The 24,435-nt window shown below is 39.0% G+C and overlaps 2 protein-coding genes across 2 annotated transcripts in view; one reads left to right on the top strand and one right to left on the bottom strand.

Moving 5' to 3' along the window:
• Positions 1-1,683: 1,683 nt before the first annotated feature.
• cartl (cocaine- and amphetamine-regulated transcript-like) lies at positions 1,684-3,919 on the bottom strand. The gene is made up of 3 exons (XM_034299795.2): positions 3,517-3,919; positions 3,129-3,203; positions 1,684-2,426 (listed from the first exon to the last, which is right to left on the bottom strand). The coding sequence occupies exons 1-3, from the start codon at positions 3,646-3,648 to the stop codon at positions 2,319-2,321; spliced, it is 315 nt and encodes a 104-aa protein (XP_034155686.1). The 5' UTR covers positions 3,649-3,919; the 3' UTR covers positions 1,684-2,318.
• A 4,260-nt stretch (positions 3,920-8,179) lies between these two features.
• The window catches only part of iqgap1 (IQ motif containing GTPase activating protein 1), a 40,314-nt gene continuing 24,058 nt past the window's right edge, over positions 8,180-24,435 (top strand). The window contains exons 1-4 of the mRNA XM_026937472.3: positions 8,180-8,436; positions 11,030-11,132; positions 23,547-23,703; positions 23,807-23,884. Coding sequence (XP_026793273.2) covers positions 8,391-8,436; positions 11,030-11,132; positions 23,547-23,703; positions 23,807-23,884 — 384 coding nt within the window. The 5' untranslated portion in view covers positions 8,180-8,390. The remainder of the gene's footprint in view (positions 8,437-11,029; positions 11,133-23,546; positions 23,704-23,806; positions 23,885-24,435) is intronic.

Here is a 24,435-nt window from a genome sequence, read left to right as displayed (position 1 = left end):
CCTTTACATGAACTTTAATGACATCCCATTCTTAATCCGTAGGGTTTAATATGGAGTTGGCCCACCCTTTGCAGCTATAACAGCTTCAACTCTTCTGGGAAGGCTGTCCACAAGGTTTAGGAGTGTGTTTATGGGAATTTTTGACCATTCTTCTAGAAGTGCATTTGTGAGGTCAGGCACTGATGTTGGTCGAGAAGGCCTGGCTCGCAGTCTCCGGACTAATTCATCCCAAAGGTGTTCTATCGGGTTGAGGTCAGGACTCTGTGCAGGCCAGTCAAGTTCCTCCACACCAAACTCGCTCATCCATGTCTTTATGGACATTTGCTTTGTGCACTGGTGCGCAGTCATGTTGGAACAGGAAGGGGCCCGCTCCAAACTGTTCCCACAAAGTTGGGAGCATGAAATTGTCCAAAATGTCTTGGTATGCTGAAGCATTAAGAGTTTCTTTCACTGGAACTAAGGGGCCAAGCCCAACCCCTGAGAAACAACCCCGCACCATAATCCCCCTCCACCAAACTTTACACTTGGCACAATAGAGTCAGGCAAGTACCGTTCTCCTGGCAACCGCCAAACCCAGACTCGTCCATCGGATTGCCAGACAGAGAAGCGTGATTCGTCACTCCAGAGAATACGTCTCCACTGCTCTAGAGTCCAGTGGCGGCGTGCTTTACACCACTGCATCCGACGCTTTGCATTGCACTTGGTGATGTAAGGCTTGGATGCAGCTGCTCAGCCATGGAAACCCATTCCATGAAGCTCTCTATGCACTGTTCTTGAGCTAATCTGAAGGCCACACGAAGTTTGGAGGTCTGCAGTTACTGACCCCGCTCTGTGATTTTACGTGGTCTACCACTTCGTGGCTGAGTTGCTGTTGTTCCCAATTGCTTCCACTTTGTTATAATACCACTAACAGTTGACCGTGGAATATTTAGTAGTGAGGAAATCTCACGAATGGACTTATTGCACAGGTAGCAACCTATCACGGTACCACGCTTGAATTCACTGAGCTCCTGAGAGCAACCCATTCTTTCACAAATGTTTGTAGAAGCAGTCTGCATGCCTAGGTGCTTGATTTTATACACCTGTGGCCATGGAAGTGATTGGAACACCTGAATTCAGTGATTTGGAGGGGTGTCCCAAAACTTTTGCCAATATAGTGTACCTGTAGCTCAATGGTCACAGATTGGTAATGTCGAATTGTCTCATTCTGAATGGTTATTTTTCTTGTTTTAAGATTCAGATAACAGCTGTAGATTCAGAGAACAGATATAATTGACTATATCCACATTACTATTCATCAATATGTTCCAGCTCTCCACAAGCAACAGCTCAAACTAGTTCTTACTAAAATCCAATTGACCAGTCAGTGACTGAGTCTTGGCATGTTAATCACCTAAACAATTTTTTTTCTCGCACTACACTATAAACTGCAGTATGCTTGTTTACTATGCACTCAGTATATGTCCCGAGGCAGATGAATGCTGTATCAGCAGTTGCCAATAGTGACTTTAAGGGAATAATAGGTTTTCTCATGCATTAATAACTGTGCAGACCAGCTGGTAGAGCAGCACATCCCTCTACAGATCCAATGGGAATGAATGGTACAAAAAAAAACACCATGAACAGATCAAAAGAAAGAAAGACACAACAAGCCATTAAATATTGATAAGGAAATTCAAAAGCTTGTTAAATGAGAGCATGGGTTTATTGTGCAAAATAATACATTGCATGGGTCATTATATGCTATGAATTGTCTAAGATTGTACTGTAACAACAAAAACAACATAGCTACACAACTGCAAACATTAAAACACACAACATGCATTCTCCACTCCTGAAAAAATTCAGGGCTTGTCACAAAGCAACACTGTGTTATTTGGGACCATAAAGCTGTACAAGAGAGTTATAGAAAAATGGACAAATATATGTTCACATGTCTCCTTTGTTTGTCAGTTTGCCTCCATTTTAACTGAAACTCCTGACCAGTTTATAATTTATAATATCCACCAGCAGGAAAGCCAGCACTTCACAAATGTACAAATGTAAACATTTTTGCTGCACAGATATACCTTTATCATGGGTCAATAAAGTGTTGAGAAACAGAAATATTTACTGAAAATATTAAAGAAATATTGGCATGCACTCAAGAACATAAATCTCATGCTTACTATCTCAATGAGGCTAAAATCCTTACAGAGTTACACACTTTGACAAGCTGCTTTATTCTAAAAGTAATGCATTTTTGTGTCTCTGTAAGTGATCATGTTTGTGAAAATGTTGAAATGAGAGATCAGGACAGCTCTCCTTCTGCTGCTTTCTCAGATACACTTTAGCAGGTATGAGTTGCAGTACGAGCCTCGGCCACATTCACACAGCTGACCAAAGCGAGGACCAAACCTCATCGCACAGCGGGAGCCGACTGCACACTGAGAAAAAAAAAAAAAACATCTCCAGATCTTTATTACTACACTCACATATTATCCCTGAAAATGATTACTTTAAAATAGACACAAAAGAATTTTTACAAGCATGCTTATTTATTGTATTCACAAAGCAAAAAATGACATATGTTATGTCAATTATCTAAGTAAAAGCAAATAACAAAAAAAGAAGACAGGATACAAAATCTATATCTCTATAGAAGGATACATTACATGCAAGATGGATTAAATGTAAAAAAGTTAACAGAAATTGGGAAAATGCAAAACCTCTTATCAGAGTAATGGTCTAGGTAATGTCCTTATGCTAGATAACATTACCAAATGGGCAAAACATACTTTTTTTGGAGTACAACAAGAATTTAGAGCCACGTATTTAAGAATAATAATTTAGAGCTACATTTAGGTAATTTAGAGCCACATAATTAAGAATAATGGTTAGTCTAATGTCTCATCCACTGTAAGAGTATACATTTTACATTCTGCTTTTGCTGTGACATATTCCTAATCTCAATATGCCAAAATCCCAAGTATAGAAAAATAAAATAGCAATAAATAATGTATTTCTTCCTACATTCGTGCTCAGTGTCCATGCTAGTAGAGCATATCTGACAAGCTCAATGTTATCTAATTAACTATTATGCATAAGTAGGTATAAGAAGATGAAGGAGAAAGGGAAGAAGAACTTGCCACTGGAATGGCGCGTCTCTCTGTTGATGGAAATCTGTTCTGAAGCCTTGACAGAAGTTCCTCCATCACTTCACCCTGTGCAAATGAGAAAACATCCTTGGATCCTTATTCCCTGTGCAGTATATTCACCTACCGTAAATAATACGCAGTGTATTATATTCTGTAAATGAGCAATGTCAGAGTAAACAAAAAACATCAGTCACTATAATACGAAAGCAATTAGTATGAATATATTCTAATCTCTTTAAGTTTGTGTGAATGAGTAACATATCATGCTAATTAATCTGTATTTATAAGAGCCAGACTACTGTATCTATAAACCACTAAATACGTGATCCTGAAGATGAATTTATAAGCTCCTGAATAAAATAAAATGACCTGTACATACCATCTCCTTATCAGGGTTTACATCAGAGTTCTGCAGGTCCTCTGCAGATATCTCAGGTAAATGTTGTCCATTGCACATGATGGAAGAGAGAGTGATGAGCAGCACTCCGATCACAATCCCTGAGCTCTCCATGGTCCTGAGACAATGTCTCGATCACACAGCAGTACTGACTAGTGAGGAACCTGGATGGCAGTTTCACTCTTACAAAAGCTAGCTTTATAACCAGATATGTCCTGCCCTCTAGGCTGGGCAGTAAACCCAGTTGTCCCGCCCCACGGGTTTGTTTAATGGGTTTTAATAAGTAAATCAGATTTTTTTCCCCCTGTGAAACACTGACTATATGTCACAGATCTGTAGGGGACAGAAATCTGCATCCACTCTGCATCAACTTACTGTTTTTAGTAATTAAAAATAAAATGACAACAATTAACACTGTGTGTAAAACTTAGAAGAATTAAACATGACAGCACAACAATTGTTGTGACATGAATAGTGTGTGTACAGGATTTAAATTTAATACAAGAATTACATTTTTTCTCAGTTTAAAATTCTTCATAATACTCAGTTACAACTGAGTATATTGTACAAAAGTATGGTTTCTACGGAGGAAACAAATAATATTTGATAAAAAATAATAATTCCTGATAGTGTTTTGAGCTTGGGTTACAGTCTGTGTGGTGTTTCACATGTTTCTGACAATTTTCTCATAGTTTAGTTATAGCAAATTCTAGTTATCACATAGCAATCTGAGAGGGTTTGGGCCAACACATGCTTCCTGTTACACATGAATCTAGCCAACCCATCTTTTCAACCTGCTGATCATGTAAAATCACAGATCGACAAACATGCTTGGAGGAGAGCACTAAGTGTGTATTCTGTATACATGAGATGTCTACGATTGGCTTGTTTTGCTCTGATCAGAAGGAGACCTTTTTCAAGTATTACCCCGGATTTATTACCCCAGATTTACTCAACTCATAAAGCAGAATTATTGTTTTTCACAACTAGACATTAAGAGTAGAAAGGCTCAGTCAGCCAAGAGATACATATGTTCCTCTTCTCTCCTGGTCCTCCACTTTGCCAAAAGAGCAAACAAAGCTTTTGAAAGCTCCAATTACCCTAAACATATTATTACAAGTCTCCCATCAGACACAGCCTCCACACCCATCTTCTGTGAAAATAGGCAACTCCATCAACGAAATAATGCTATATGTAGAAAATGAGATGTTATATTTCTCTCTCTGCCTAATAATTCCCACAATCTTTATGTAATATCATCAGTCAGCTTTTTAAATTCTTAGAATTCCGTATCAGCTGAACTACCTGGCAGTTTGGCCAAAATAAGATAAGAGTCAGGCACACACATGGATTTGGGTGCAATTGCAGGTTAATTGATGCAAATTGCAAATCAGACACAGACAGAGTTGAAGTAATAAACAGGAAATGGTTCAGGCAGTCAACAAAATGGCTAAAATAGGGTTGCCAAATTCAGTGAACTAAACCAGCTTTCACAAAGTAGGGTATGGGGAGCAAAGCCTAGAGAGCATAGAGTGGCCCTGATTTATTTATTTATTTTTTGAACAGTGCTGTAAATCACAACCCACCATTCTTAAAGTTATAATATTATGGAGTGCCCATAGTTATTAGCCTGTTTGACTGGTCACTTCAATTGAATGGGTTTAATCCAAACCTCAGTTTCACAAAAACTAGCAATGGTACCTTGGACCTAATGCAGGAATAAAATGCCCTATGATCGCAGTAAAAAAGCCTAAATATTATTGCATACATTTATATAATGAGACTATTATTTGAAAAGTTGGTTTATGTTATGGAGAGGGTTAGTAAATTTTATTTTCCAGTTAAAGGGGTCCCTGGCTGCAAAAAGTTTGAGAATCTTTGAATTAAACAGAGTCAAAAGCAGCATATAGTTAAACTCCATAGTAAAGGTTTGGTAACCCTGTCACTAGTGATTAGCTAGGAGAGATACAGTGGATATAAAAACTCTACACACCCCTGTTAAAATGGCAACCCATAAATTAAACCGAAAAAAAAAAAAGAGAATCATTTTTGGGGGAAAATGAAAAATAAAAATTTACAATAACCTGATTACATAAGTGTGCACACCCCTAAACTAATCCTTAGCTGAAGCACCTTTAGATTTTATCACAGCATTCGATCTTTTTGGGTAAGAGTCAATCAGCTTGGCACATCTTGACTTGATGATATTTTGTCATTCTTCCTTGCAAAAGCATTCTAACTCTGTCAGATTGGCTGGACATCTCCTGTGCTCCGCCCTCTTCAAGTCACTCCACACATTCTCGATTGGATTTAGATCTGGACTCTGGCAGGGCCATTCCAAAACCTTAATCTTGTTTTGATGAAGTCATTCCTTTGTTGATTTGGAAGTGTGCTTCGGGTCGTTGTCATGCTGAAAGGTGAAATTCCTCTTCATCTTAAGTGTTTTTGCAGACGCTTTAAGGTTTTGTGCCAAAATTGACTAGTATTTGGAGCTATTCATTATTCCGTCCACCCTGATTCAAGCCCCAGTTCCAGCTGAAGAGAAGCAGCCCCAAAGCACGATGCTACCGCCTCCATGCTTCACCATGGGGATGGTGTTCTTTTGGTGATGTGCTGTGGTTTTTTTTGTGCCAAACATATCTTTTGGTATTATGGCGAAAAAAGTTCAGCTTTGGTCTATTCAAACCATAACACATTATTCAACACAATTTTGGGAGATCGGATGTTTTTTTTTTTTGTTTTTTTTTTAAACTTTAGCCAGGTTTGGATGTTTTTTTGTTTTTTTGGTTAAAAAAAGGCTTGTCTTGGCATCCTACCCCGTAGCCCAGACATGTGAACAATTCATGAGATTGTGGTCACATATTGGGAGCAACTAGTGCATGCCAGAAATTGCTGCAATTCTTTTAATGTTGCTGTAGGCATCTTGGCAGCCTCCCTGTCCAGTTTCTCCTGGTCTTCTCATCAATTTTAAAGGGGTGTTCTGTTCTTAGTAAAGTCACTGTTGTGCCATATTTTCTCCACTTGTTGATTATTATCTTTGCAGTGTTCCACAGTATATCCAATACAGTGGAAATTTTTTTCGTAACCCTGTCCTGATTGATAAGTGTGTAGACTTTTTATGTCCATTGTACTTTACCGTGAACTGAGGTTTGTGGTGTGTACTATCTGTGACTATGAGCAGGGTGTGTGATTAGAAATGCAGCGAGTGAGAGTGAGGTAACAGGGCATGTGACATATCAGGTGATAAGTCTTGTAGTTCATTAACTGGTAGTGGATTCTGGGAAATGGAGTCTGTACCGGAGTCAACATGACTTATATAGTCCAGCATTAAAATTCAAATCCTTCTGATTGTGCTGAGGTCCTAGCTCACACCTCTCTCTGTGGGGCAAGACCAATGTCCTTAAAATGATATTCATTCATTTATTTATTCTTCAGTAAGGATTTTAGCTACATCAGGGTTGAGGTGGTTTAAGAGACTATTACAGGAACACTGAGTACACAAGATACTCATTCACACCTACGAAAAATCTAGACAAGTTAATTCACTTACCAACATGCATTTGGGAGGTCGGAGGAAACTGTAGTACCAGGAAGAAACCTGCACTCCACCATGACACACCTTAAAATGACCAATACCCAAATCAATTATTTACTAAAAGTTCTCTCGGTCAATAACTTTAACAATTTTTGATAACCTATGTAAACAGCTTTCTCTGGAATGATCAACGCCCCACACTTAGCCTTAGAAAACTGCAAAAACCTGTAAATCAAGGGAGTCTGCCCATACCATACTTTTATGATAACACATTACATTTTGTCTTAACCACTTAACATACGGATCACTACCCATGCATGGTTTGACACTGAGCTTTCTGTTTCTCTTCATCATATTCACTTTGCCACTACTAAGAAAGAACACCTGAAGAGCAATCATATGAAGTAAGACTCGACCCTTTTCATCATCTTAAAAATGATTAAAAAAAAAAAATCTTCAACTGTCCAGTTTGGGTGAGTCTGTGCCCATGATGGCCTCAGATTCCTGTTCTTGGCTGACAGGAGCAGAACCTGATATGGTCTTCTGCTGTTGTAGCCCATCCACCTCAAGGTTCGATGTTTTGAGATGCTTTTCTGCTCACCACGGTTGTAAAGAGTGATTATTTGAGTTCCTGGCAGCTTGAACCAATCCGGCTATTTTCCTCTGACGTCTCTTATCAACAAAGCATTTCCACCCACAGAACTGTCGCTCACTCAGTGTCTTTTATTTATTTCGCACCATTCTGTGTAAACTCTAGAGACTGTTGTGTGTGAAATTCCCAGGAGATCAGCAGTTTACGAAATACTCAATCCAGCCCTTCTGGTACCAACATCCATGCCACAATCAAGGTCACACAAATCACACTTTTTCTTCATTCTGATGTTTGATGTGAACAATAACTGAAGCTCTTGACCTGTATCTGCATGATGTTATGCATTGCACTACTGCCACATGATCGGCTGATTAGACATCTACATGAAGTGCAGGTGTACATAATAAAGTGAAGGTGAGTGTGTATCAGAGTGGTGTGTTTTTGCCCACAGTGGGCTGAAGAGGGCGTTGTAGATTCACTTTCAGCTCTTTTTGATGGGTGGTTCCTGGAGTGCATAACTTCAGGATTTAGGCAGGAGCCCACTCTAATACACACCCAGGACATCAGGGAGGGTTGGAAGAGAAGAAAAAAGTTTTTGAGACTGTGCTGTGTGAAGAAGAACCGAGGAGGCCAGAGGAGCCCTCCGACACCCGAGTTTAAGGAAATACTACAAAGTAGCACAGCGGATATAGACAGAAACTGAGGATTTGTGTGAACTTCTGTGCAAACATGTCAACTTCAGATGAAGCAGACGGGCTGCGGCCACGATATGGCTGTGAGTATGCTTTAATGCCTTGGGTGTGTGTGTGTGTGTGTGTGTGTGTGTGTGTGTGTGTGTGTGTGTGTGTTTTAGAGACAGAGTTAAACGTGTTCTAATGGAGCCCCAAAAGGAGCCCAGTTTTCTGGTCCTAGGTGCAAGATCACAGTTAATAAAGCTGAAAATGAAGGTATATTATTACAGTTACTTTATATTTGCTAAGTTCCATCTTTTCTTTTGGGTTTATGACTGCATCAGCGTGGTGAAGCACTTCCGCATTTTACACGTTTAACCTATTCTCTCAAGCATTTCATCTGAAGTGACTTTTAATCTACCTAATCTACCTACTGAATTATTTAACAGTGTAGTCGCATGTAGTTCATGTCGGATTTAAGCCTATTATAATAATCTGAGACCTTTAGTGACGCAATAATATTATTTATTATTAATTATTACGTAAACAACCTTCTTCTCCAAGCAAGCTGCAAACTTATACACTCTCAGAAATAATATTATTTATTCCATAAACAACCTTTTTTGTCCAAGCAAACTACAGAAATAATATTATTTAGTCCATAAACAACTTTTCATCCAAGCAAACTACAAACTTATACCCTCTCAGAAATATTATTATTACATAAACACCCTTTCCATGCAAGCAAGCTGCAAACATGGAATAAAGCCACCAAACTGTGGTACAGAGCAACTTTCAAAGGGATATGATTTATATGTTTATTATGTATCTTTCACCTGGGAAGGTGCATGAGAGGTGCATTAGCTTTTAAAGCTTTAAAACTACGTAAATTGTCCTTATGGCACAGTGATGTACCTTAACGTTATTTTTTAAGATTAAAATTGCATGCTAAAGGTGCAGTACACCACTGTATCATGGTATCACCCCTGCGAAAAGAAAAAGTACAGTTCGGTACCTTTATCTCTCGGAGTGTACGGTCTTGGTTATAGGGTGATAAGTAGGAATAGAGGGGTTGATTAAGAGATGAAGAGTGAAGCTGATGCTGTATAAATGTGTGCTGTTTTAGTGAAGGCCAGTATCACGGCCTGTACGGTGCTTGGGACAGACTGAAAGCACATTAACGCGGGTGATACTTCATTACTTAGCTCTCTGCAGGGTGGAGATGATGATAATATAACACCCAAGATAGTAAATAGTGATCTTTACACTCACGGCCAGTTCTGAAAGAAAAACAAATCTTTATCTTGAGTTGTGAAAAGTAAAAAAAAAAACAAAAAAAACTATATATATATATATATATACTGGTTATCTCTTTCAGTCTGGAGTAATCTTGAGTTTTGAAGAGCAGATACATTTACGGCGCAGGCGGGAAGCGATGAAACTGTTTCCTGTCTTTACTGATCTCAACTGTAGTAAAGTGAAGGGGATTGATGAATGGACACCCCTCTCTCTGTCTCCTCTCTCTGTCTGTTTCTTTTGTTCTCTCTCTTTCTATGATTATATCTCTGAATGTTTCTTTCACTATCTCTGCTTTCCTTTCTATGCCTGTCTCTTTGTCTCTCTTCGTCTCTCTGTCTGTCTGTTTCGTGCTCTCTCTCTCTCTGTCTCTGTCTCTGTCTCTCTCTCTCTCTATCTCTCTCTCCCCTCTGTGTCTATCTCTCGGTCTCTCTCATCTTCTGTCTGTGACTCTCTGCCTTCATCTCTCTGTGCCCATCTCTTCTCTTCTCTTCTCTTCTCTTCGTGCCTTTCTCTCTTTTTTTCTTCTCTGCTCTTCTCAGCTGTGCCTGTCTCTCTTCTCTTCTCTTCTCTTCTCACTGTGCCTTTCTCTCTTTTTTTTTTTCTCCTCTCTTCTCACTGTGCCTGTCTCTTCGTCTCTGGCTTTCTCTCTGTCTCTCCTTCTCTTCTATCTGTATGTCTCCCTCACTTTTCTCTGTCTCTCTCTTCTCTCTGTGTCAATGTCTCTCTTTCTTTTCTCTCTCTGTCAGTGTCTCTCAGGAGCTCATGACTCACATTTTAAGGTTCTTTCTGTATAACATACTCTTATTTTAGTTTATTTAAAAAAAATATTTACACACTAATTTACCACATTAGCTGCATGTTAACCTTTTACAGTATCCTAAGTGTGGTTGTGTAGACTCAATCACCATAATGAATTATTATATTTATTATTTCATGATTATATTCATGCAAAATATTTCAAGATCTTATTACTTTTTTCTAATTTTTCAAGAATATCCATCTTTGCTATATCCATTGCCCTTTGCTCCGTCTGTTTCCTCAAAGAACCTTACAGACGGACGTGTGTGTTTTTGCCAAGTTCTTTTGGATATGCTGATAAACGGTGTGTTATCGCAGCGCTGCAGTATGCGTAGCAGCGTAATAAATGAGATTTTCACTGGCTTTGCACAAGCCCCAAGATCATTTCAGTATGCGGAAACTAAAAACCACTAATAACACAGCTAAAAATGTATCATCTCACACAGTAGTGTTATCAGCAGTGTATTACTCTATTTAAAGACAAGATATGATTTATACCTTTTTTTATACACGTCTGTGTGTATTGGCAGTGCACAGTCACAGTACGTGTTTTTGTGTGTTTGTTTTTGATGCATGATCCGTGCTTGCTCCCCCCTGCAGCTGTGCTGGATGGCGTGGAGCGGCTCACGGCCGAGGAGATGGATGAGCGCCGACAGCAGAACATGGCCTACGAGTACCTGTGCCATCTGGAAGAGGCCAAACGGTAAATATCATTCCATCCCAACTCAATTTAACCCACTGCTTGTCGGTTTTACCTGCTGGTAAAGAGAGTTTGGCGCCACCTTTGGCAGTTAGCGTGGCAGTTTGTGCAGTATGTTTGTTAGCGGCTACGGCTCTTTTTTTTTTTTCTTGTCACTGATAATAGTCAAATTTATGCAGAACAGTTTTGTTTCCTTTTTGATTGCGGATGTTGGTTCTTCAACAGTACTTTTGATATTGCAGTATTTGTGATAGCTAGCAGTGGCACAGTGGCGCAGTGGGGATTGTTGCTGTCTCACAGCTCCAGGGTCTCAGAGCTCGGGTTACAGTCTGCATGGATTTCCTCTGGGTTCTCTGGTTTCCTCCTATCTCTCAAAAACATGCCGGTAGATGTATTGGCTACTCTAAATTGGTGTGTGTGTGTGTGTGTGTGAGAGTGTGACAGTGTGTGTGCGCATGGTGTCCTGCGATCAATTGGGATCCCATCCAGGGTGTTTTCCTGCCTTGCACCCAATGCTTCCATGATAAGTCTCCAGATCCACCATGACCCTGGGCAATTTCTGAAGATTTTAACTGTAACAAATCGCACAATACGAGACAATACAAGACAATACAAACAGGACAAAAAGTGTTATAGGGTGATACAGAGTGGCAATAAAATGGCACGATACAAAACGGTACTAACACAATACAATTTCAGCACATTGTGAAACCTTAGTCAAGCAAAAAAATCCATCTGGTCAGTTGGTGTATTTTCATATAAACAAGGAAGGATTGCCAAATTCTGTAGAATGTTTTGCTTTTGTTTCTTGACCAGTATGTATGCTTTTCTAGAGGTAAACCGTTGTTGATTTCTGATAGCCGCAAACTTATTGAGATGGCAGTGTCAGATTTCCATTTCAGAGCAATACACTTCTTGGCAATCAGTAACAAAGTTTCTGTAATATGTTTCCGTTTTCTTGCATGGCTCTGCCTGAGCCATGTTGGGAATTGGCGAAATTACCCAATAAACAGATCTCCATTGGGAAGGCCATTATATGTATATCAGATATAATGCGGCATGCTTTTTGCCAGAATACATAAACTGAAAACTAGTGATTTCTAAACAATCGTCATAGTCAGTAAACCAAGACATGTTTGGTGTGTGAAGTTTTGCACTGGAGCTACAAGGCTAGTGTTGCTAACAATCAAAAGACATGATTTGCCTAAAGTATACAATTAGTACATAAACAGATCTATTAAGTAAGTTGGTATTGAACGAATGAAATAAAATTGGGCTGATATTATCTGAATCACTTGTATTAAGTTGAGATCTCAGATGTTTGGGTCACACCTCCTACTGGAGTCTGATGTGCTGAAGAAAGTGATTCCAACTTCAAGATGGCTGCTATTTTTCTAGATAACAGTGTTAGAAACCACATAAACAAGTCTGATAGTGAACAGCTTGACGTGCTTCAGCTGTTATTCCTCATCATATATGATTGCACGCTATTTAGGAAAAAATACTATAGAATATAGTAGTCAAAGTTAAATGCATGCTATAGAGACAAACATGGTCTATGGTGTATGCTTTAATTTTGGTCAGTGTGCTGATTGTGTCAAGTGGACCCTTATAGAGAGCAGAGAGAGCTATTTCTTGCTGTGTAACTACAGTAAATAGTGGTTTAGATGTGAAGAAGCTGAGCTGGCATTAGCACATGATCACATGGCTTACAATCTGCAATCAGTGTTGTGTGATATGTATTTTTAATTTATTTTTTTTTAATCCCAAACGTCTGTACAAAGTAGAGGCTCTATATAGAGTGTAATGTGTCAGTCCACGGGCCTTCCCACAGGCACACCCACACACACACACACACACTCACACACGCATGCACACGCACATGCACATGCACATGCGTGTTACACACTCAGTGAGTTCAGGAGGAAGTGAGTCATGCTCTGTTGATTTTCAGTATCTCACAGCGTAACCATAGAAACCCTTGGTTGTCATAGATACTGGTTCCGGTGTCTGTGTGTCAGAGGTAGTGAGTGTAAAAAGGAGAAAAGAGAAAGAGAGAGAGAGAGCAAGAGAGTAAAAGAGACTACATATTATAGCACGCACTTCATTCCTCTGCTAGTTGCACTTGAATTTATAATGTTAGGAATTAAAGGATTGTTTTGGTGAAAAAGAAAATGTACCATTTTCCATTTGCATCAAATGTAGTCGATCAATCAAGACATATTTGCATTTTGGAGTTTGCCTTTTAGTTTCGCGCCAGAACTACGAGGCTAATGTAGCAAGAACATCACTGATGACTATCTCACCCGAAACCTTTCCTGTAATTACATGCCCAAATCTTTGTATTTTTATCATTTTTTTGCTACAATTCTTCCTTCAAACTTTGAGTGGGCGGGGCTCTGAAAATGAACCAGTACCAGATTATGCTAAGATTAACACACAGAAAGGTATTCCATTTTCCAAGATGGCTGCCTCTGTAATATTACAGCATCCAGCTACATGATGAAGTTTGCTTATCTTTTACAGAAAGCACATCAGCAAGTTTGCACGATGTTACTTAACTAGTGGATGCGGTTTGCGCTTTTTTGTGTGCACATACTTCTGTAAAAGGTTTTGAGTGAGACGGACAGCTATTTTTTGTGAACTACGTTAGGCTTGTAGCTGTGGTGAAAATGTAAATAAGCAAATGTCAGACACCAGACATGTCTCGGCTGATCAGCTGCCTCTTGGGGGATGAGGGAAATTGTGTGAAAATGTTTTTTTTTTTTTTTTTTTTTAAATAAACCTTTCCTTTAATGCGTGGTGCAAAATATGATGATGCATTGATCATGTTGTGTGTGTGGATTACGTTTGATACGGTGTCACAGTTGCTCAGTCAGTTAATCACCACTATTTCAAAATACTGATTAAAATGCATTCCTGTCTGTTGTCATCTACCCACTCATTTTTTGCACTCAATCAAGTTTCTGACTCAAGTGGTTCTCATCTCTTTTGTGTCTGGCTTTGACTACTCAAAAATTTCACAACCCCCTTCCTTTGGACTCACAACCCACAACCCCCCTGAAGCATATTACAGCAACCTCTGTAGCTGTATAATCCATTACTGTTGTAAACATGTTACACTGCTACTGCTACACTGCTACCGAATATTTCATAATACTTTTTTCCTTTAATTTTCACCAGCTTATGTTTTTTTTTTTTAGATTGATTTATACAGTGATATCATGAAACCATGATATTTTTAGACCAGGTTATCATATCATGAATATACCTCTGTTCTTGCTCTCAGCAAGAACCTTCAGCATGAATTGATCTAGACGTTTGAAAGATTGGTTAGGTTCTCTATGATTAAATAACCTTTTGCATGCATTCTCATATTCGTAAACAATAAATTTGTCAAAACATGAGAACTCCCAGTAACTGCCGTACTATAGATAGTTTTTGCTGTCAGCACAGTTGGACTTCTTAAGACTGTCAGCTTTCCCACTAAGACTTGGCCCTGAGATCTGGAATGCACACAGTATGTGGTCATGCGTAATGCTCTGCATGCTAGTATGAAGAGAATTCACCTGCAGGTGCACTAAGAACGAGAAACAAAAAGCATTCGTGCCGCTTTGCTCACTGTAAGCCGAGTCTGTATATAGGTGAGGAATTTCTAGCATTAACCTGATGTCTGTCTTTTGATTTGTTGTACGTGTCTATCCTCAATGTAGTGCGTTGTCATTTACCTGTGTAATGCAAATCAGTCTGCCTTGTTATCATTTCTCTTTCCATGTGCAGCTTTTTTTTTTTTTTTTTCCTTCTTGGCAGAGCTGTTCAAAGGGGAAACCCTCGTTACCTGATAAAGGTAAAATTTGAATACTGCTTTAATGCTGTTTAGTTTAGTTATGGTGTTCAAATAACGTTCATTGTTATATATAAGAATAGAACATTCAAATTCAATAAACAGAATATATATAATCCAATAATAAATCAGAATATATATAATAAACCAATCAGCTTTTTACAGAATCGGAGGATTGCTGCTAATAAGAATGATAAATGTGGTGCTATATTTAGATTTATTGCCTGATGAATGAAATGCAGCCTTAATGAGAATATTTTGTCCACTTTACGGTAGTTAATTTAGCTCTACTATGCCACTCCACTTGTGCCGTACTACGTTTCCATACTGCTGATGAAACTGCGCTTGAGTACGTCTGTCAGCAACATCAACTAAGTGTAAATCATATCGAGAAGTCTACTGGGTGGTTTGGTGGGTAGTTTGGCATGCGACCTGTGGTCACGGTAATCAGGCCACCCGCTAGTCAGAATATTACACGGGACCTTTCATTTTGTTTGCAGTTAATTGCAGGTTTCTATAAGAGTGAAAAACAGTGCAGTAAGCAGAGGCTTGGAGATGGAAGAGGGGGGGGGCATCATTATAGAATCTCATGTAATTGTATTGTTATAGTGTAACTTGGATATTTTTTTTTTTTTTTTTTTTTTTTTTTTTAAGCCCTCTGGTCTTCAGGTAAAGAGTGAGGTGCGGTGTAAGGTGTGGCCTTTCGAAATGAAGAATTCCGTCACTCGTACAATGCTTCTAATTTTTAATGATAGTCTTCACTTAGAGGTAAATACCAAGTTCTTAGCTACGACATTACTTACTATAGCTATGTTTAGTGATTATGGGAAGTCTAGCTTCTTTTTTCTATATAAAAAAATAGTCTTAGTACAGGTTATCTCAGTTTCTCAGAATTTTTATGTGGTGGGTTTTCTTAAAAGGTCATGGAAGATATGAGTTTTATGTTCGTGCTGTATTTCCAGCAGCCTATAGAGACATGGCACATCTCTGCCTGATAGAGTAAAAAGCTGTCATAATACCTCATGATGTCATTTGAGTGAGAAAATAAACTGTAGTTTGGACTGTAAATGTATACATTTCTGTTATACAAATGGTTGGCCTTAAAAACTAGTGGCTGTGTCATAACATGTGTAAGAGGCATTTATTTTGTTGCCATGATCTACGTCCCTTAGAGGCAAGCATCACTGCAAATCAGTGCAAAGTTATTCGGACTGATCTTCCCTTATCCTGTGATGAAACATTTCTGTCTTGATGGGAGTGGACTGGGTGACATGGTTTCCACGATGACATGGTTTGATGAATATGAAAATGATGTAAATCACATGCTATGGTCTTCAGGCACCAGATCTGAACCCAGCTGAACACCTAAGGGAGATTTTAGAGCGACGTGGTACACAGTGTTCTTTAACACCATCATCAGAACACCAGTTGAGGGAATATCTTTTGGATGAATGGTCCAGTACACATCCAGAGCGTTGTGCATTCATGACATGTTGAAGTTGCTAGTAGTGGCCCAACACCTTACTAAGACACTTTGTTGTTTTTTTCCCTTTAATTTGTCACTTGTATGTACATTGAAACGATAAAATACTAAACAAAATTTGAGTCAATCGTTTATCATGGTACAATTGAGTTGTATGATAACATCTGATAAGAGAGGAATTCAACTCTCAAACAATGATTTATTTAAGATCATAAAAGGGGAACCTTTTGAGCACTGGCTAGCCTGTTTCTTCTTTTCTCTGTTGAGAGCCGTACCACTTATTACAAAAACAGTTTCATATAATTTCCTGTTACGTGATGTGGCAGGCTAAAAGTAGTAGGGCTCTGTGGCGGACAATGCAGAGGATGTGTGCTTTCACTACACTGTAGTTCAAACTAGCTATTTAATATGAATTAAGCACATGTTATTGCCCCTGGTGTAACGGTGTGCCATTTATTTCTGGTGTAAACATCGCAGTCTCTGAAAAAATGTCCCTCCCTGGAATATTCTAACCATAAACCCTTATGATAATGATAGCAAACATTGCTCATAGAGACTTTCCTCAAGCTTGAATGATCTAATATTTCCTCTAGGTTGCTTGGCTGCAGTAGTGAAGCAAGTGTACATCTGTAGGGAGTGTGTAAAGCTCGGGCCTGTTGCAACAGCGCAGCTCAGCAAAAATCGAAACTCCCAAGCTTACCCTTCTGGTTTTGTGCTAAAATATCACTAGTGATCTTAGGAGATTATACTACTGATGTGAGCTTTTGGTTGCACCTGAAATTAAAGTGAAAGTGTCTGCAGTGGTATGCTTTTTAGTGACGGCTGACTGTGATAGTAGATCTGAGGGCTAATAATACTGATATCTGTCAATAACACAAATCATTTATTAGGGTTAAGCCATGAATGTTGAGGTCTTATCATAGGAATAATAAGAATGTAATGCCTATACTGCATAGGCTATACTGCACATAAAAATACACACTCACTGGAGGATAGCTAGACAGCTAGATTAGTTTCAAGTCCATAATGCCCTGTGGATAGCAGGTTTAATAAACAGAAAATGGATTTATTGCTGTTGATCAACCATGTATCAAACCAAGTAACACAAAATGTCTTGCTTATTTGGCTTTTTGTATAATTTTTACTTGGATTGGACAGTGTTTGCTTAGTTAATCTACCCTTAGTTCCTTTTTAGTTTGGGAATGAAAGAAATGATTGATGAAGTAATCCACCTTGTTCATGTTTTTCATTTCACATGCACCTCCTCGTTCGCTGCTGATGACGTGTTAAGGATATAAGACTGAAAATAATCTTATACCGGATGTTTAACAACAAACAAGATGACCGCGGATACTAAAAATTATTTTGATGTCATTTTGCTGTGAAAGAGAGAGACGTCGTAGCCTGGCTAGCTTATTTATACCAGGCAGCCCTGGTGTCTTTGCTTTGTGGCTGAAACGCTGTTGCTCTGCTGCTTGCACATTCAATTCCCCAGAGCACACTCGCTTGTTTGAGCAGGAAAGGGCACACGCCCTCATGTTTGTCTACCCCCTCCCTTCATCCCTTCATCCCTTCTCTCTCTCTCTCTCTCTCTCTCTCTCTCTCTCTCTGGCCTGCAGTGAATGTGTCGGGTGTCTCCACCTGGCCCCAGAGCGAGTGAAAGGCCTGCTGAATGTCTGAATCTCAGGCTGAATTATTCAGCTGCGGGTTGACCTGCTTGTCCTGGCCTCAAGTGTCAACTTGCTGTTTAGTTTATCATTCATTTTCTGCATGACATTGTGTGGGCGTGAGATAGTGTCACTATTGGTCCAATGAATGGTTCTTTTTGCTTCAACTGCAGAGTGTACTCTCTGGTCACAGCTGTGTTACTGATCTGTGTGAGCTTTCAGGTCACAGCTGTGTTACCAATCTTGGAAAGGAAAAACAGACACTCAGTCTATTGAGCAGAACAGTTACCATATTTTCTGGACAATAAGTTCTTTTAGAGTAAAATTTGTCTGGTTTAAAATATGAGTTAATTCTTGATGCATTGCAGTTCTTCTTTGAAAACGTCCATATCAACACACAAAACATCCTGTCCTTGACACTTTTATTTATATTGATACAGATCTATAGATACGGCCACAACGCCCATCCTTGGCTCTGTCAATCAAAATTTAATCAAATTGTGAGGTGCCTAAAACGACCACACTCATTCTATAGTATGTCTCTTTGTTATAGTAAAGAATAAAACACGACAGGACATGGTGTTATGGGAAAATAATCAACAGCATGGTGATGTGCTCTCAAAGTGTTTTATTCCTCTTATACCACGGCAATTTGACAATTACTTTTTTGTAATTAAAGTACGAAAAGTTGTACCTTTTTATCCCTTCATAGTTACATTTAATATTGTGGAATATTAAATTGTGGAAAAAAATTATTTCTCTTTTATCACTTAGATTATAGCGGCTAAAACAAGTCATCCCCTCAGTTTCTCTTGAAGTTAATGATACAAAAAATGCATCTTGTCATGTTACTGAGAAACCGTGAAAGCCAAAGTCCCGGGTCCTGTAGACATTCCCATGCTAGAAAACGTTAAGCGACAGCTTTACTGCTGACTGTTACAAAGCACTGGCACTGGAGACTTCTTCCATAAATGTTAAATAAACATCGCCTTTTAGAAAACGTTAACAAATCAGCGACTAGATTTTTGTTGTTAAATGACATATTTATAAAACTTGTCTATTATTAGGCCTTAGATTATGTGGTATGTTGGCCATGCAAGTCCATGTCTATTAGTTGTTACTGTAGTATAGAAAATATGGTAATAACAGAGTAGCCTGACACTTCTTTTAGTTTTGCTCTAGGTTTATTCTGTGACCGTTTTCCACCTTTGACATTCATGCTGAGTTTCGTGGTCTTCTTTTGCTTCCATAGGCAAAACTCTTGTTTCACACAACAACTTCTGCTTTCCAAGTGTTAACCTGCAACTTCTGAAGAAAAGTGACATGCTTCTTAAAAAAAATTCTGGTAGAGAGAGCAGGTGATAGTGTGGAGAAAGCCAGTGGAGAGGCACTGAGATATGAAGAAGGGTTAACCGGACCACAGTTTCCTGGTGAGAGATGAGTCAGTAAGAACAGGGAGCGCTAGGATTTCACTGCTGGAGTATAATGCATGGAAGATTGCATCATACTTTCTCCTTCGTTTTTTGTTTCTCTTTAGCGCCCGTATTTGTGTGCTCTCTTTATGTCTCTTGTTATTTTGCTCTCTCTGGGGTGTGGCTTGCAGTCTGGCACAGCATTACGATGTGGAAATCTGAAAGACACTTCGGGAATTGTCTAGGTTTTCACCCAGTCATTTCCACTTGGGCGCTTATACACAATACATAGCTTTTAGCCGAACCTCAGCATTGCGCCATGGTTGAGCTTCAGTATTAAACTGAGGAGAAAGATTGAGAGGGAGAGACAGAGGGACAGGTGTGTCTTTCACCTCGATATTTCACTGTAGTCAGATAACTCTTGCCACAGATTTGCCTCTCCTCAAATGTTCACACGTATGAAGACAAACGGACGCAGACACACCCATCTCTTAGGCCCTGTACTTTTATAGGTATATATTTAGGCATTTTATCACCTTTTTATTGTGAGTCATAATAATTTGAATTTCTCCTGCATCTCCACCCCTCACTAGGAGCTGCGCTCTGATTGGTGGAGTAAGTAGATAGACCACAGGCTTTGAAGTCCTTTATATAAGCAAGGAAATGACTGTTTGTGCTCTACAGCCATGGAATGCTCTAGAACAGAGTGGGGAAAAATGTGCAGCCTGTGCAGCTTGTGTGCAGTGAGATTTCTAAAGGAATAGTTCAGCCAAATATTACTTTTATGAAAAAAAAAATGACATTTATAAATTTTTCCAATGATCTCACATTGTCAGCATTTTTGGCGTATGAAGTTTGCTTCTTTAGTTTTTCACCAGTGCTACAAGGCTAATAATAAGGAAAGTTTTTAGCTGCCTGTTACCATCATGCAAACTGCTTCTTGTTCACAGATTTGCCACAGAAGTAACATTTGTCTGTAAATCGTTTCATGAATATACCAGAATGTATTTTTGGAGGGGTCAGAAGCTAAACTTACCTGTTAGCTTTGTTATCCAAGTAGCACTCAGGCAAACTTCTGACAACAAACATTCCTTGGTTGTTATATTTTCCCAACACCACAAATTTAGTTAATTTAGTTAATCTTTCATTTTTTGGTAGAATGATTCCCTTAACTCCTGATCCCTGGCACTAATTATATTGCGTGCTGCTGATGGAATTTGATCTCCATTTTCTGCTTTCTGAATAAATGATGAATCAAGCAAAGTCCTCCGCCGACTCTCTCATTGCTCCAATGTCTTCCTATTAGACTGACCCCTGAACTGTGTGACTTATGCTTTCCTGTCGCACACAAAAAAGGAAGCCACCCACCAGATGCGGCTTCACAGCCACCCTTAACATTGTCTCCTCTAACATCATTCCTCTTCTACTCAACTCCGCAGACAAACAGTAATTAGAAACAGGCCCAGCCTTGGTTGTAGCGCCTGGCACGTGTCTTCATGTTGGATTCAAACAATCAAAGTTCTCCAGCCGTGCTCATGGCAGTGACTAATTAATGGGTGTGTGTGTCGACGGGTCCAGTCGGGCGTGTCCCTAATAAAAATCCATTAGTGTGTAAATGTCAGTGTGAGAGAGTGAAAGGACGACTGTTTTCCAGTGGAGCTGAAAAGCTGGGAGCTGTCTTTCTGAATGTGGAGTCTGTGTGAGACCAGGGTGCATGGAGACTCGCTGGGCGGAGGGCCTGATCTAACACTGTGTTGTGTGTAAAGTGTGTGTTAGAACAGGCCATTTCAGCTGCCATCTGCTAGTTCAAGCATTTCGGAGCAGAAGACTAAAACTGGCCAAGGCTGGGGAGTTACTGTAGAAACGTCTGGCGAGGAGTTATTCTGAAGTTGGCACACACGAGATTCATTAGTGCTGAGACCTAGCTCTGGGCAAAGGAGAGGGAGGCAAAATAATTTGCATTTTTATAGACAGAGCTGCATCATTTTGCCCAAAGTAGAAGTTGCACACTTGCAATTTGTCAGGAGCTTAATGGTAAACAGTTGGCTTTTTGTGAACATAGATTACTGAAAACATTTGTGTCTCTTCATTCCACATTAAATCCATATTATCCATATTAAAGGAATACTCCAGCAACTTTTTAAACTTGTATCTGTAGCTAATGTGCAATTACTGCAGGTAATATTATTTCCCTGTATTAAGAAAACAAACCTGAGACCTGAAACTCACTTTTATTGGAAGTTTGTTAAATTGGGGCAGATTTGAATTCCATCAAATAAATGTTTAAAATGTGTGACTTTATAACAAATTCAAAATGACATAATTACATGTATGAATAATAAATATAAATCTTAATAAATAAATAATAAATCTTCTGTTTTTTAATTTTGAATACTAAATAAATGTTTGTCTTTTAAGGGAAAAAAAAGACTCTGTAGATTTAGAGGCTAAAATACATTTGGCTGAAGAATTCATGTTGCCCGTACTGTGTGTTCAAATTTCAGTGACAGCAGCATGTAACAAGTGACATTTAAAATAAAAATTTCTCAATTCTATGAAAGTAAGGTATGATGTGGTAAAGCAACAAATCCAAATGCTTGACTTGAATTCCTCATTGGAAAAATCTGATAGTGTGTGGTCTGATGTCTCTTTAGTTCCCCACTCATAACTTAATTACCTACCTGCAATAAGTGCCCTTTAAGTGGCACGAGTGACTTGTTGCCAGTCTGTGTGAACGCAGGGTCAGTGAGGTTTGAGTAAAAGTTAAGTGAGGTTTGAGTTTGTCAAACGAAATTTTTGTTTGTGGTAATTGCACATGCTTTTTAAATGCTATAAAGCATTGGAGTAGTCCGTTAAATGTGCCAAAAGCATAAGTCTGTTCACACATAACCTTCATGTCTTTATTCTTAGTTTCATACAGAAATGATTTTTACATTTTATAGTCAGCAGAATTGTTTCAAAGGTTATTTGGCTGATTCGGCACTTGTGCAATATTGTAAAATTGTTGTGAAACTGTAACGGTTGCATTGGTCAGAACCTTTCTGATTTGTCGATGACTGTTGCCATGGTGTTGTGCTGAAAACTCGAGAGTGATCAGAAGGAAATCTGAGTGTGAAAAAGTAAAGCTTGAGAAGCAAGCAAGTGAATTTAAGTCTGAGTGCACACTTTTTAAGACAAAAGAAGAGCAATTTTTAGGATATTTTGGAAGTCCATGGATGATAGATTTGAGTACACCCCCCATGAACTTTTGTATGGATAATAAAATAAGGGATCCAGTTCAGACTAAACTACTGGGCTCTCGCATTTTCACAGTAAAATTATATAATATGATCAGAGAACACCTCAGGCATGTGAGGTGACAACAGACATATTTTACCACCTCAGTCATGGAAACAGACAAATGCTAAGAGTCAAGGCTCTCACAGGACAAATAAGACTGTTGTAATATTAGAAGAATGTTGTTTGCTGTCAGCTGGTTATTCTTTAGATAATGAAAGTATGTGGATGACATTTGGTGTAGGGTTGTAGTAAGGTCCTCAAATATTTTTGCTTTTCTTATAGCTGTGTATATTCATCTTAATGTGAAACTTTTGTTTACACTTGTTTATATTTGATTGCTATTTGGTTCCCTTGAGGTTTGTATATTTTGTGGTTTATAATATTATTTTATTTACAATATGTCTGAGTCTCGCCAAAAGCATTTCAATGTACATATGTCCTGACATAAAGAAAAGACTTTAATGTTGCTAAAATAAGAGAATCTATTAGGCGGTCACCATGTGCAGGTTTCGGATGCAGTTCCAAGTAGCAAATGTTACAAACGCATTAACGTAATCCGATCATTACAAACCAAACAGTGTTTATATTTCCCACACTCAGCGCTGACTGTTAAAGCCTTAAGCTTTCAATCTGGTTATTTAAATAATTATTTAAACGCAGTGCCTTGTTTTATTGGCGTCAGTCCGAATTTTCACTCTTACTCTGTTTTTGTGTGTGTGTTTGTGTGCACAGCTGGATGGAGGCCTGTTTGGATGAGGAGCTTCCCCCCACCACCGAACTGGAGGAAGGCCTGCGAAATGGCGTCTACCTAGCAAAGCTCGGCAACTTCTTCGCCCCACACGTCGTCTCCTTGAAGAGGATCTATGACCGTGAACAGACACGCTACAAGGTGAGAGCAGAGAAAAAATTCAAGAAGGTGACAACATACTGATTATATCACACTTGAGGAATTCATGATTTTTTTTTTTTTTTTTTGAATTCTTTGCTTGTAGGCAACTGGGCTCCACTTCAGACACACAGACAATGTGATCCAGTGGCTGAACGCTATGGCTGATAAAGGCCTTCCCAAGGTAAGAAGTGTGGATGATGTCTTTGGTAAAGGGGCTGATGGGAAATGCTTAACAACCCAATGAAATAGCTTCTTAGCTGTGATTTGATTCTGTATATTTACGCATTTCTTTCTGAAACAGTAAGTCATAGTGACGTCATGCTGAACTGCTTAACTGACTTACACAACAGCCAGTAGTGTTCGAGAAATGCCACACTGCCGAATCTAAACAAACCTGACGGTAGCTTAGCAAGCTAGCTAAATACAGAGAACAGCAAAAAGATTAATGACAGCATTATTCTTTTACTGATGGAGAAACCCAGACATTGTATAAAGATATGATTGTGTTCTCACGGAGTTTGAGGAAGCAACATATTCCAGCATTTAAAAGCTCCAAGTTGCTTAAACACTCCTCTGAGAAGTACCTGTCACACAACCACCACCTTGCACAAATTCCACCTCTTCAAAATTAATGAATTGCAACCTTTTTTCTCAACCAAGGGATAGTAAGGGAATAGTGTGCGGGAAAACACACAGTCAAAAACACACTGATGAACCATGTTCGCTGCTAAT

Source organism: Pangasianodon hypophthalmus, chromosome 25 (genome assembly GCF_027358585.1).
Source record: "Pangasianodon hypophthalmus isolate fPanHyp1 chromosome 25, fPanHyp1.pri, whole genome shotgun sequence".
NCBI lineage: Eukaryota > Metazoa > Chordata > Actinopteri > Siluriformes > Pangasiidae > Pangasianodon > Pangasianodon hypophthalmus.
Note: the sequence above shows the minus strand (reverse complement) of the source record. Positions and strands in the feature narration are given on the sequence as shown.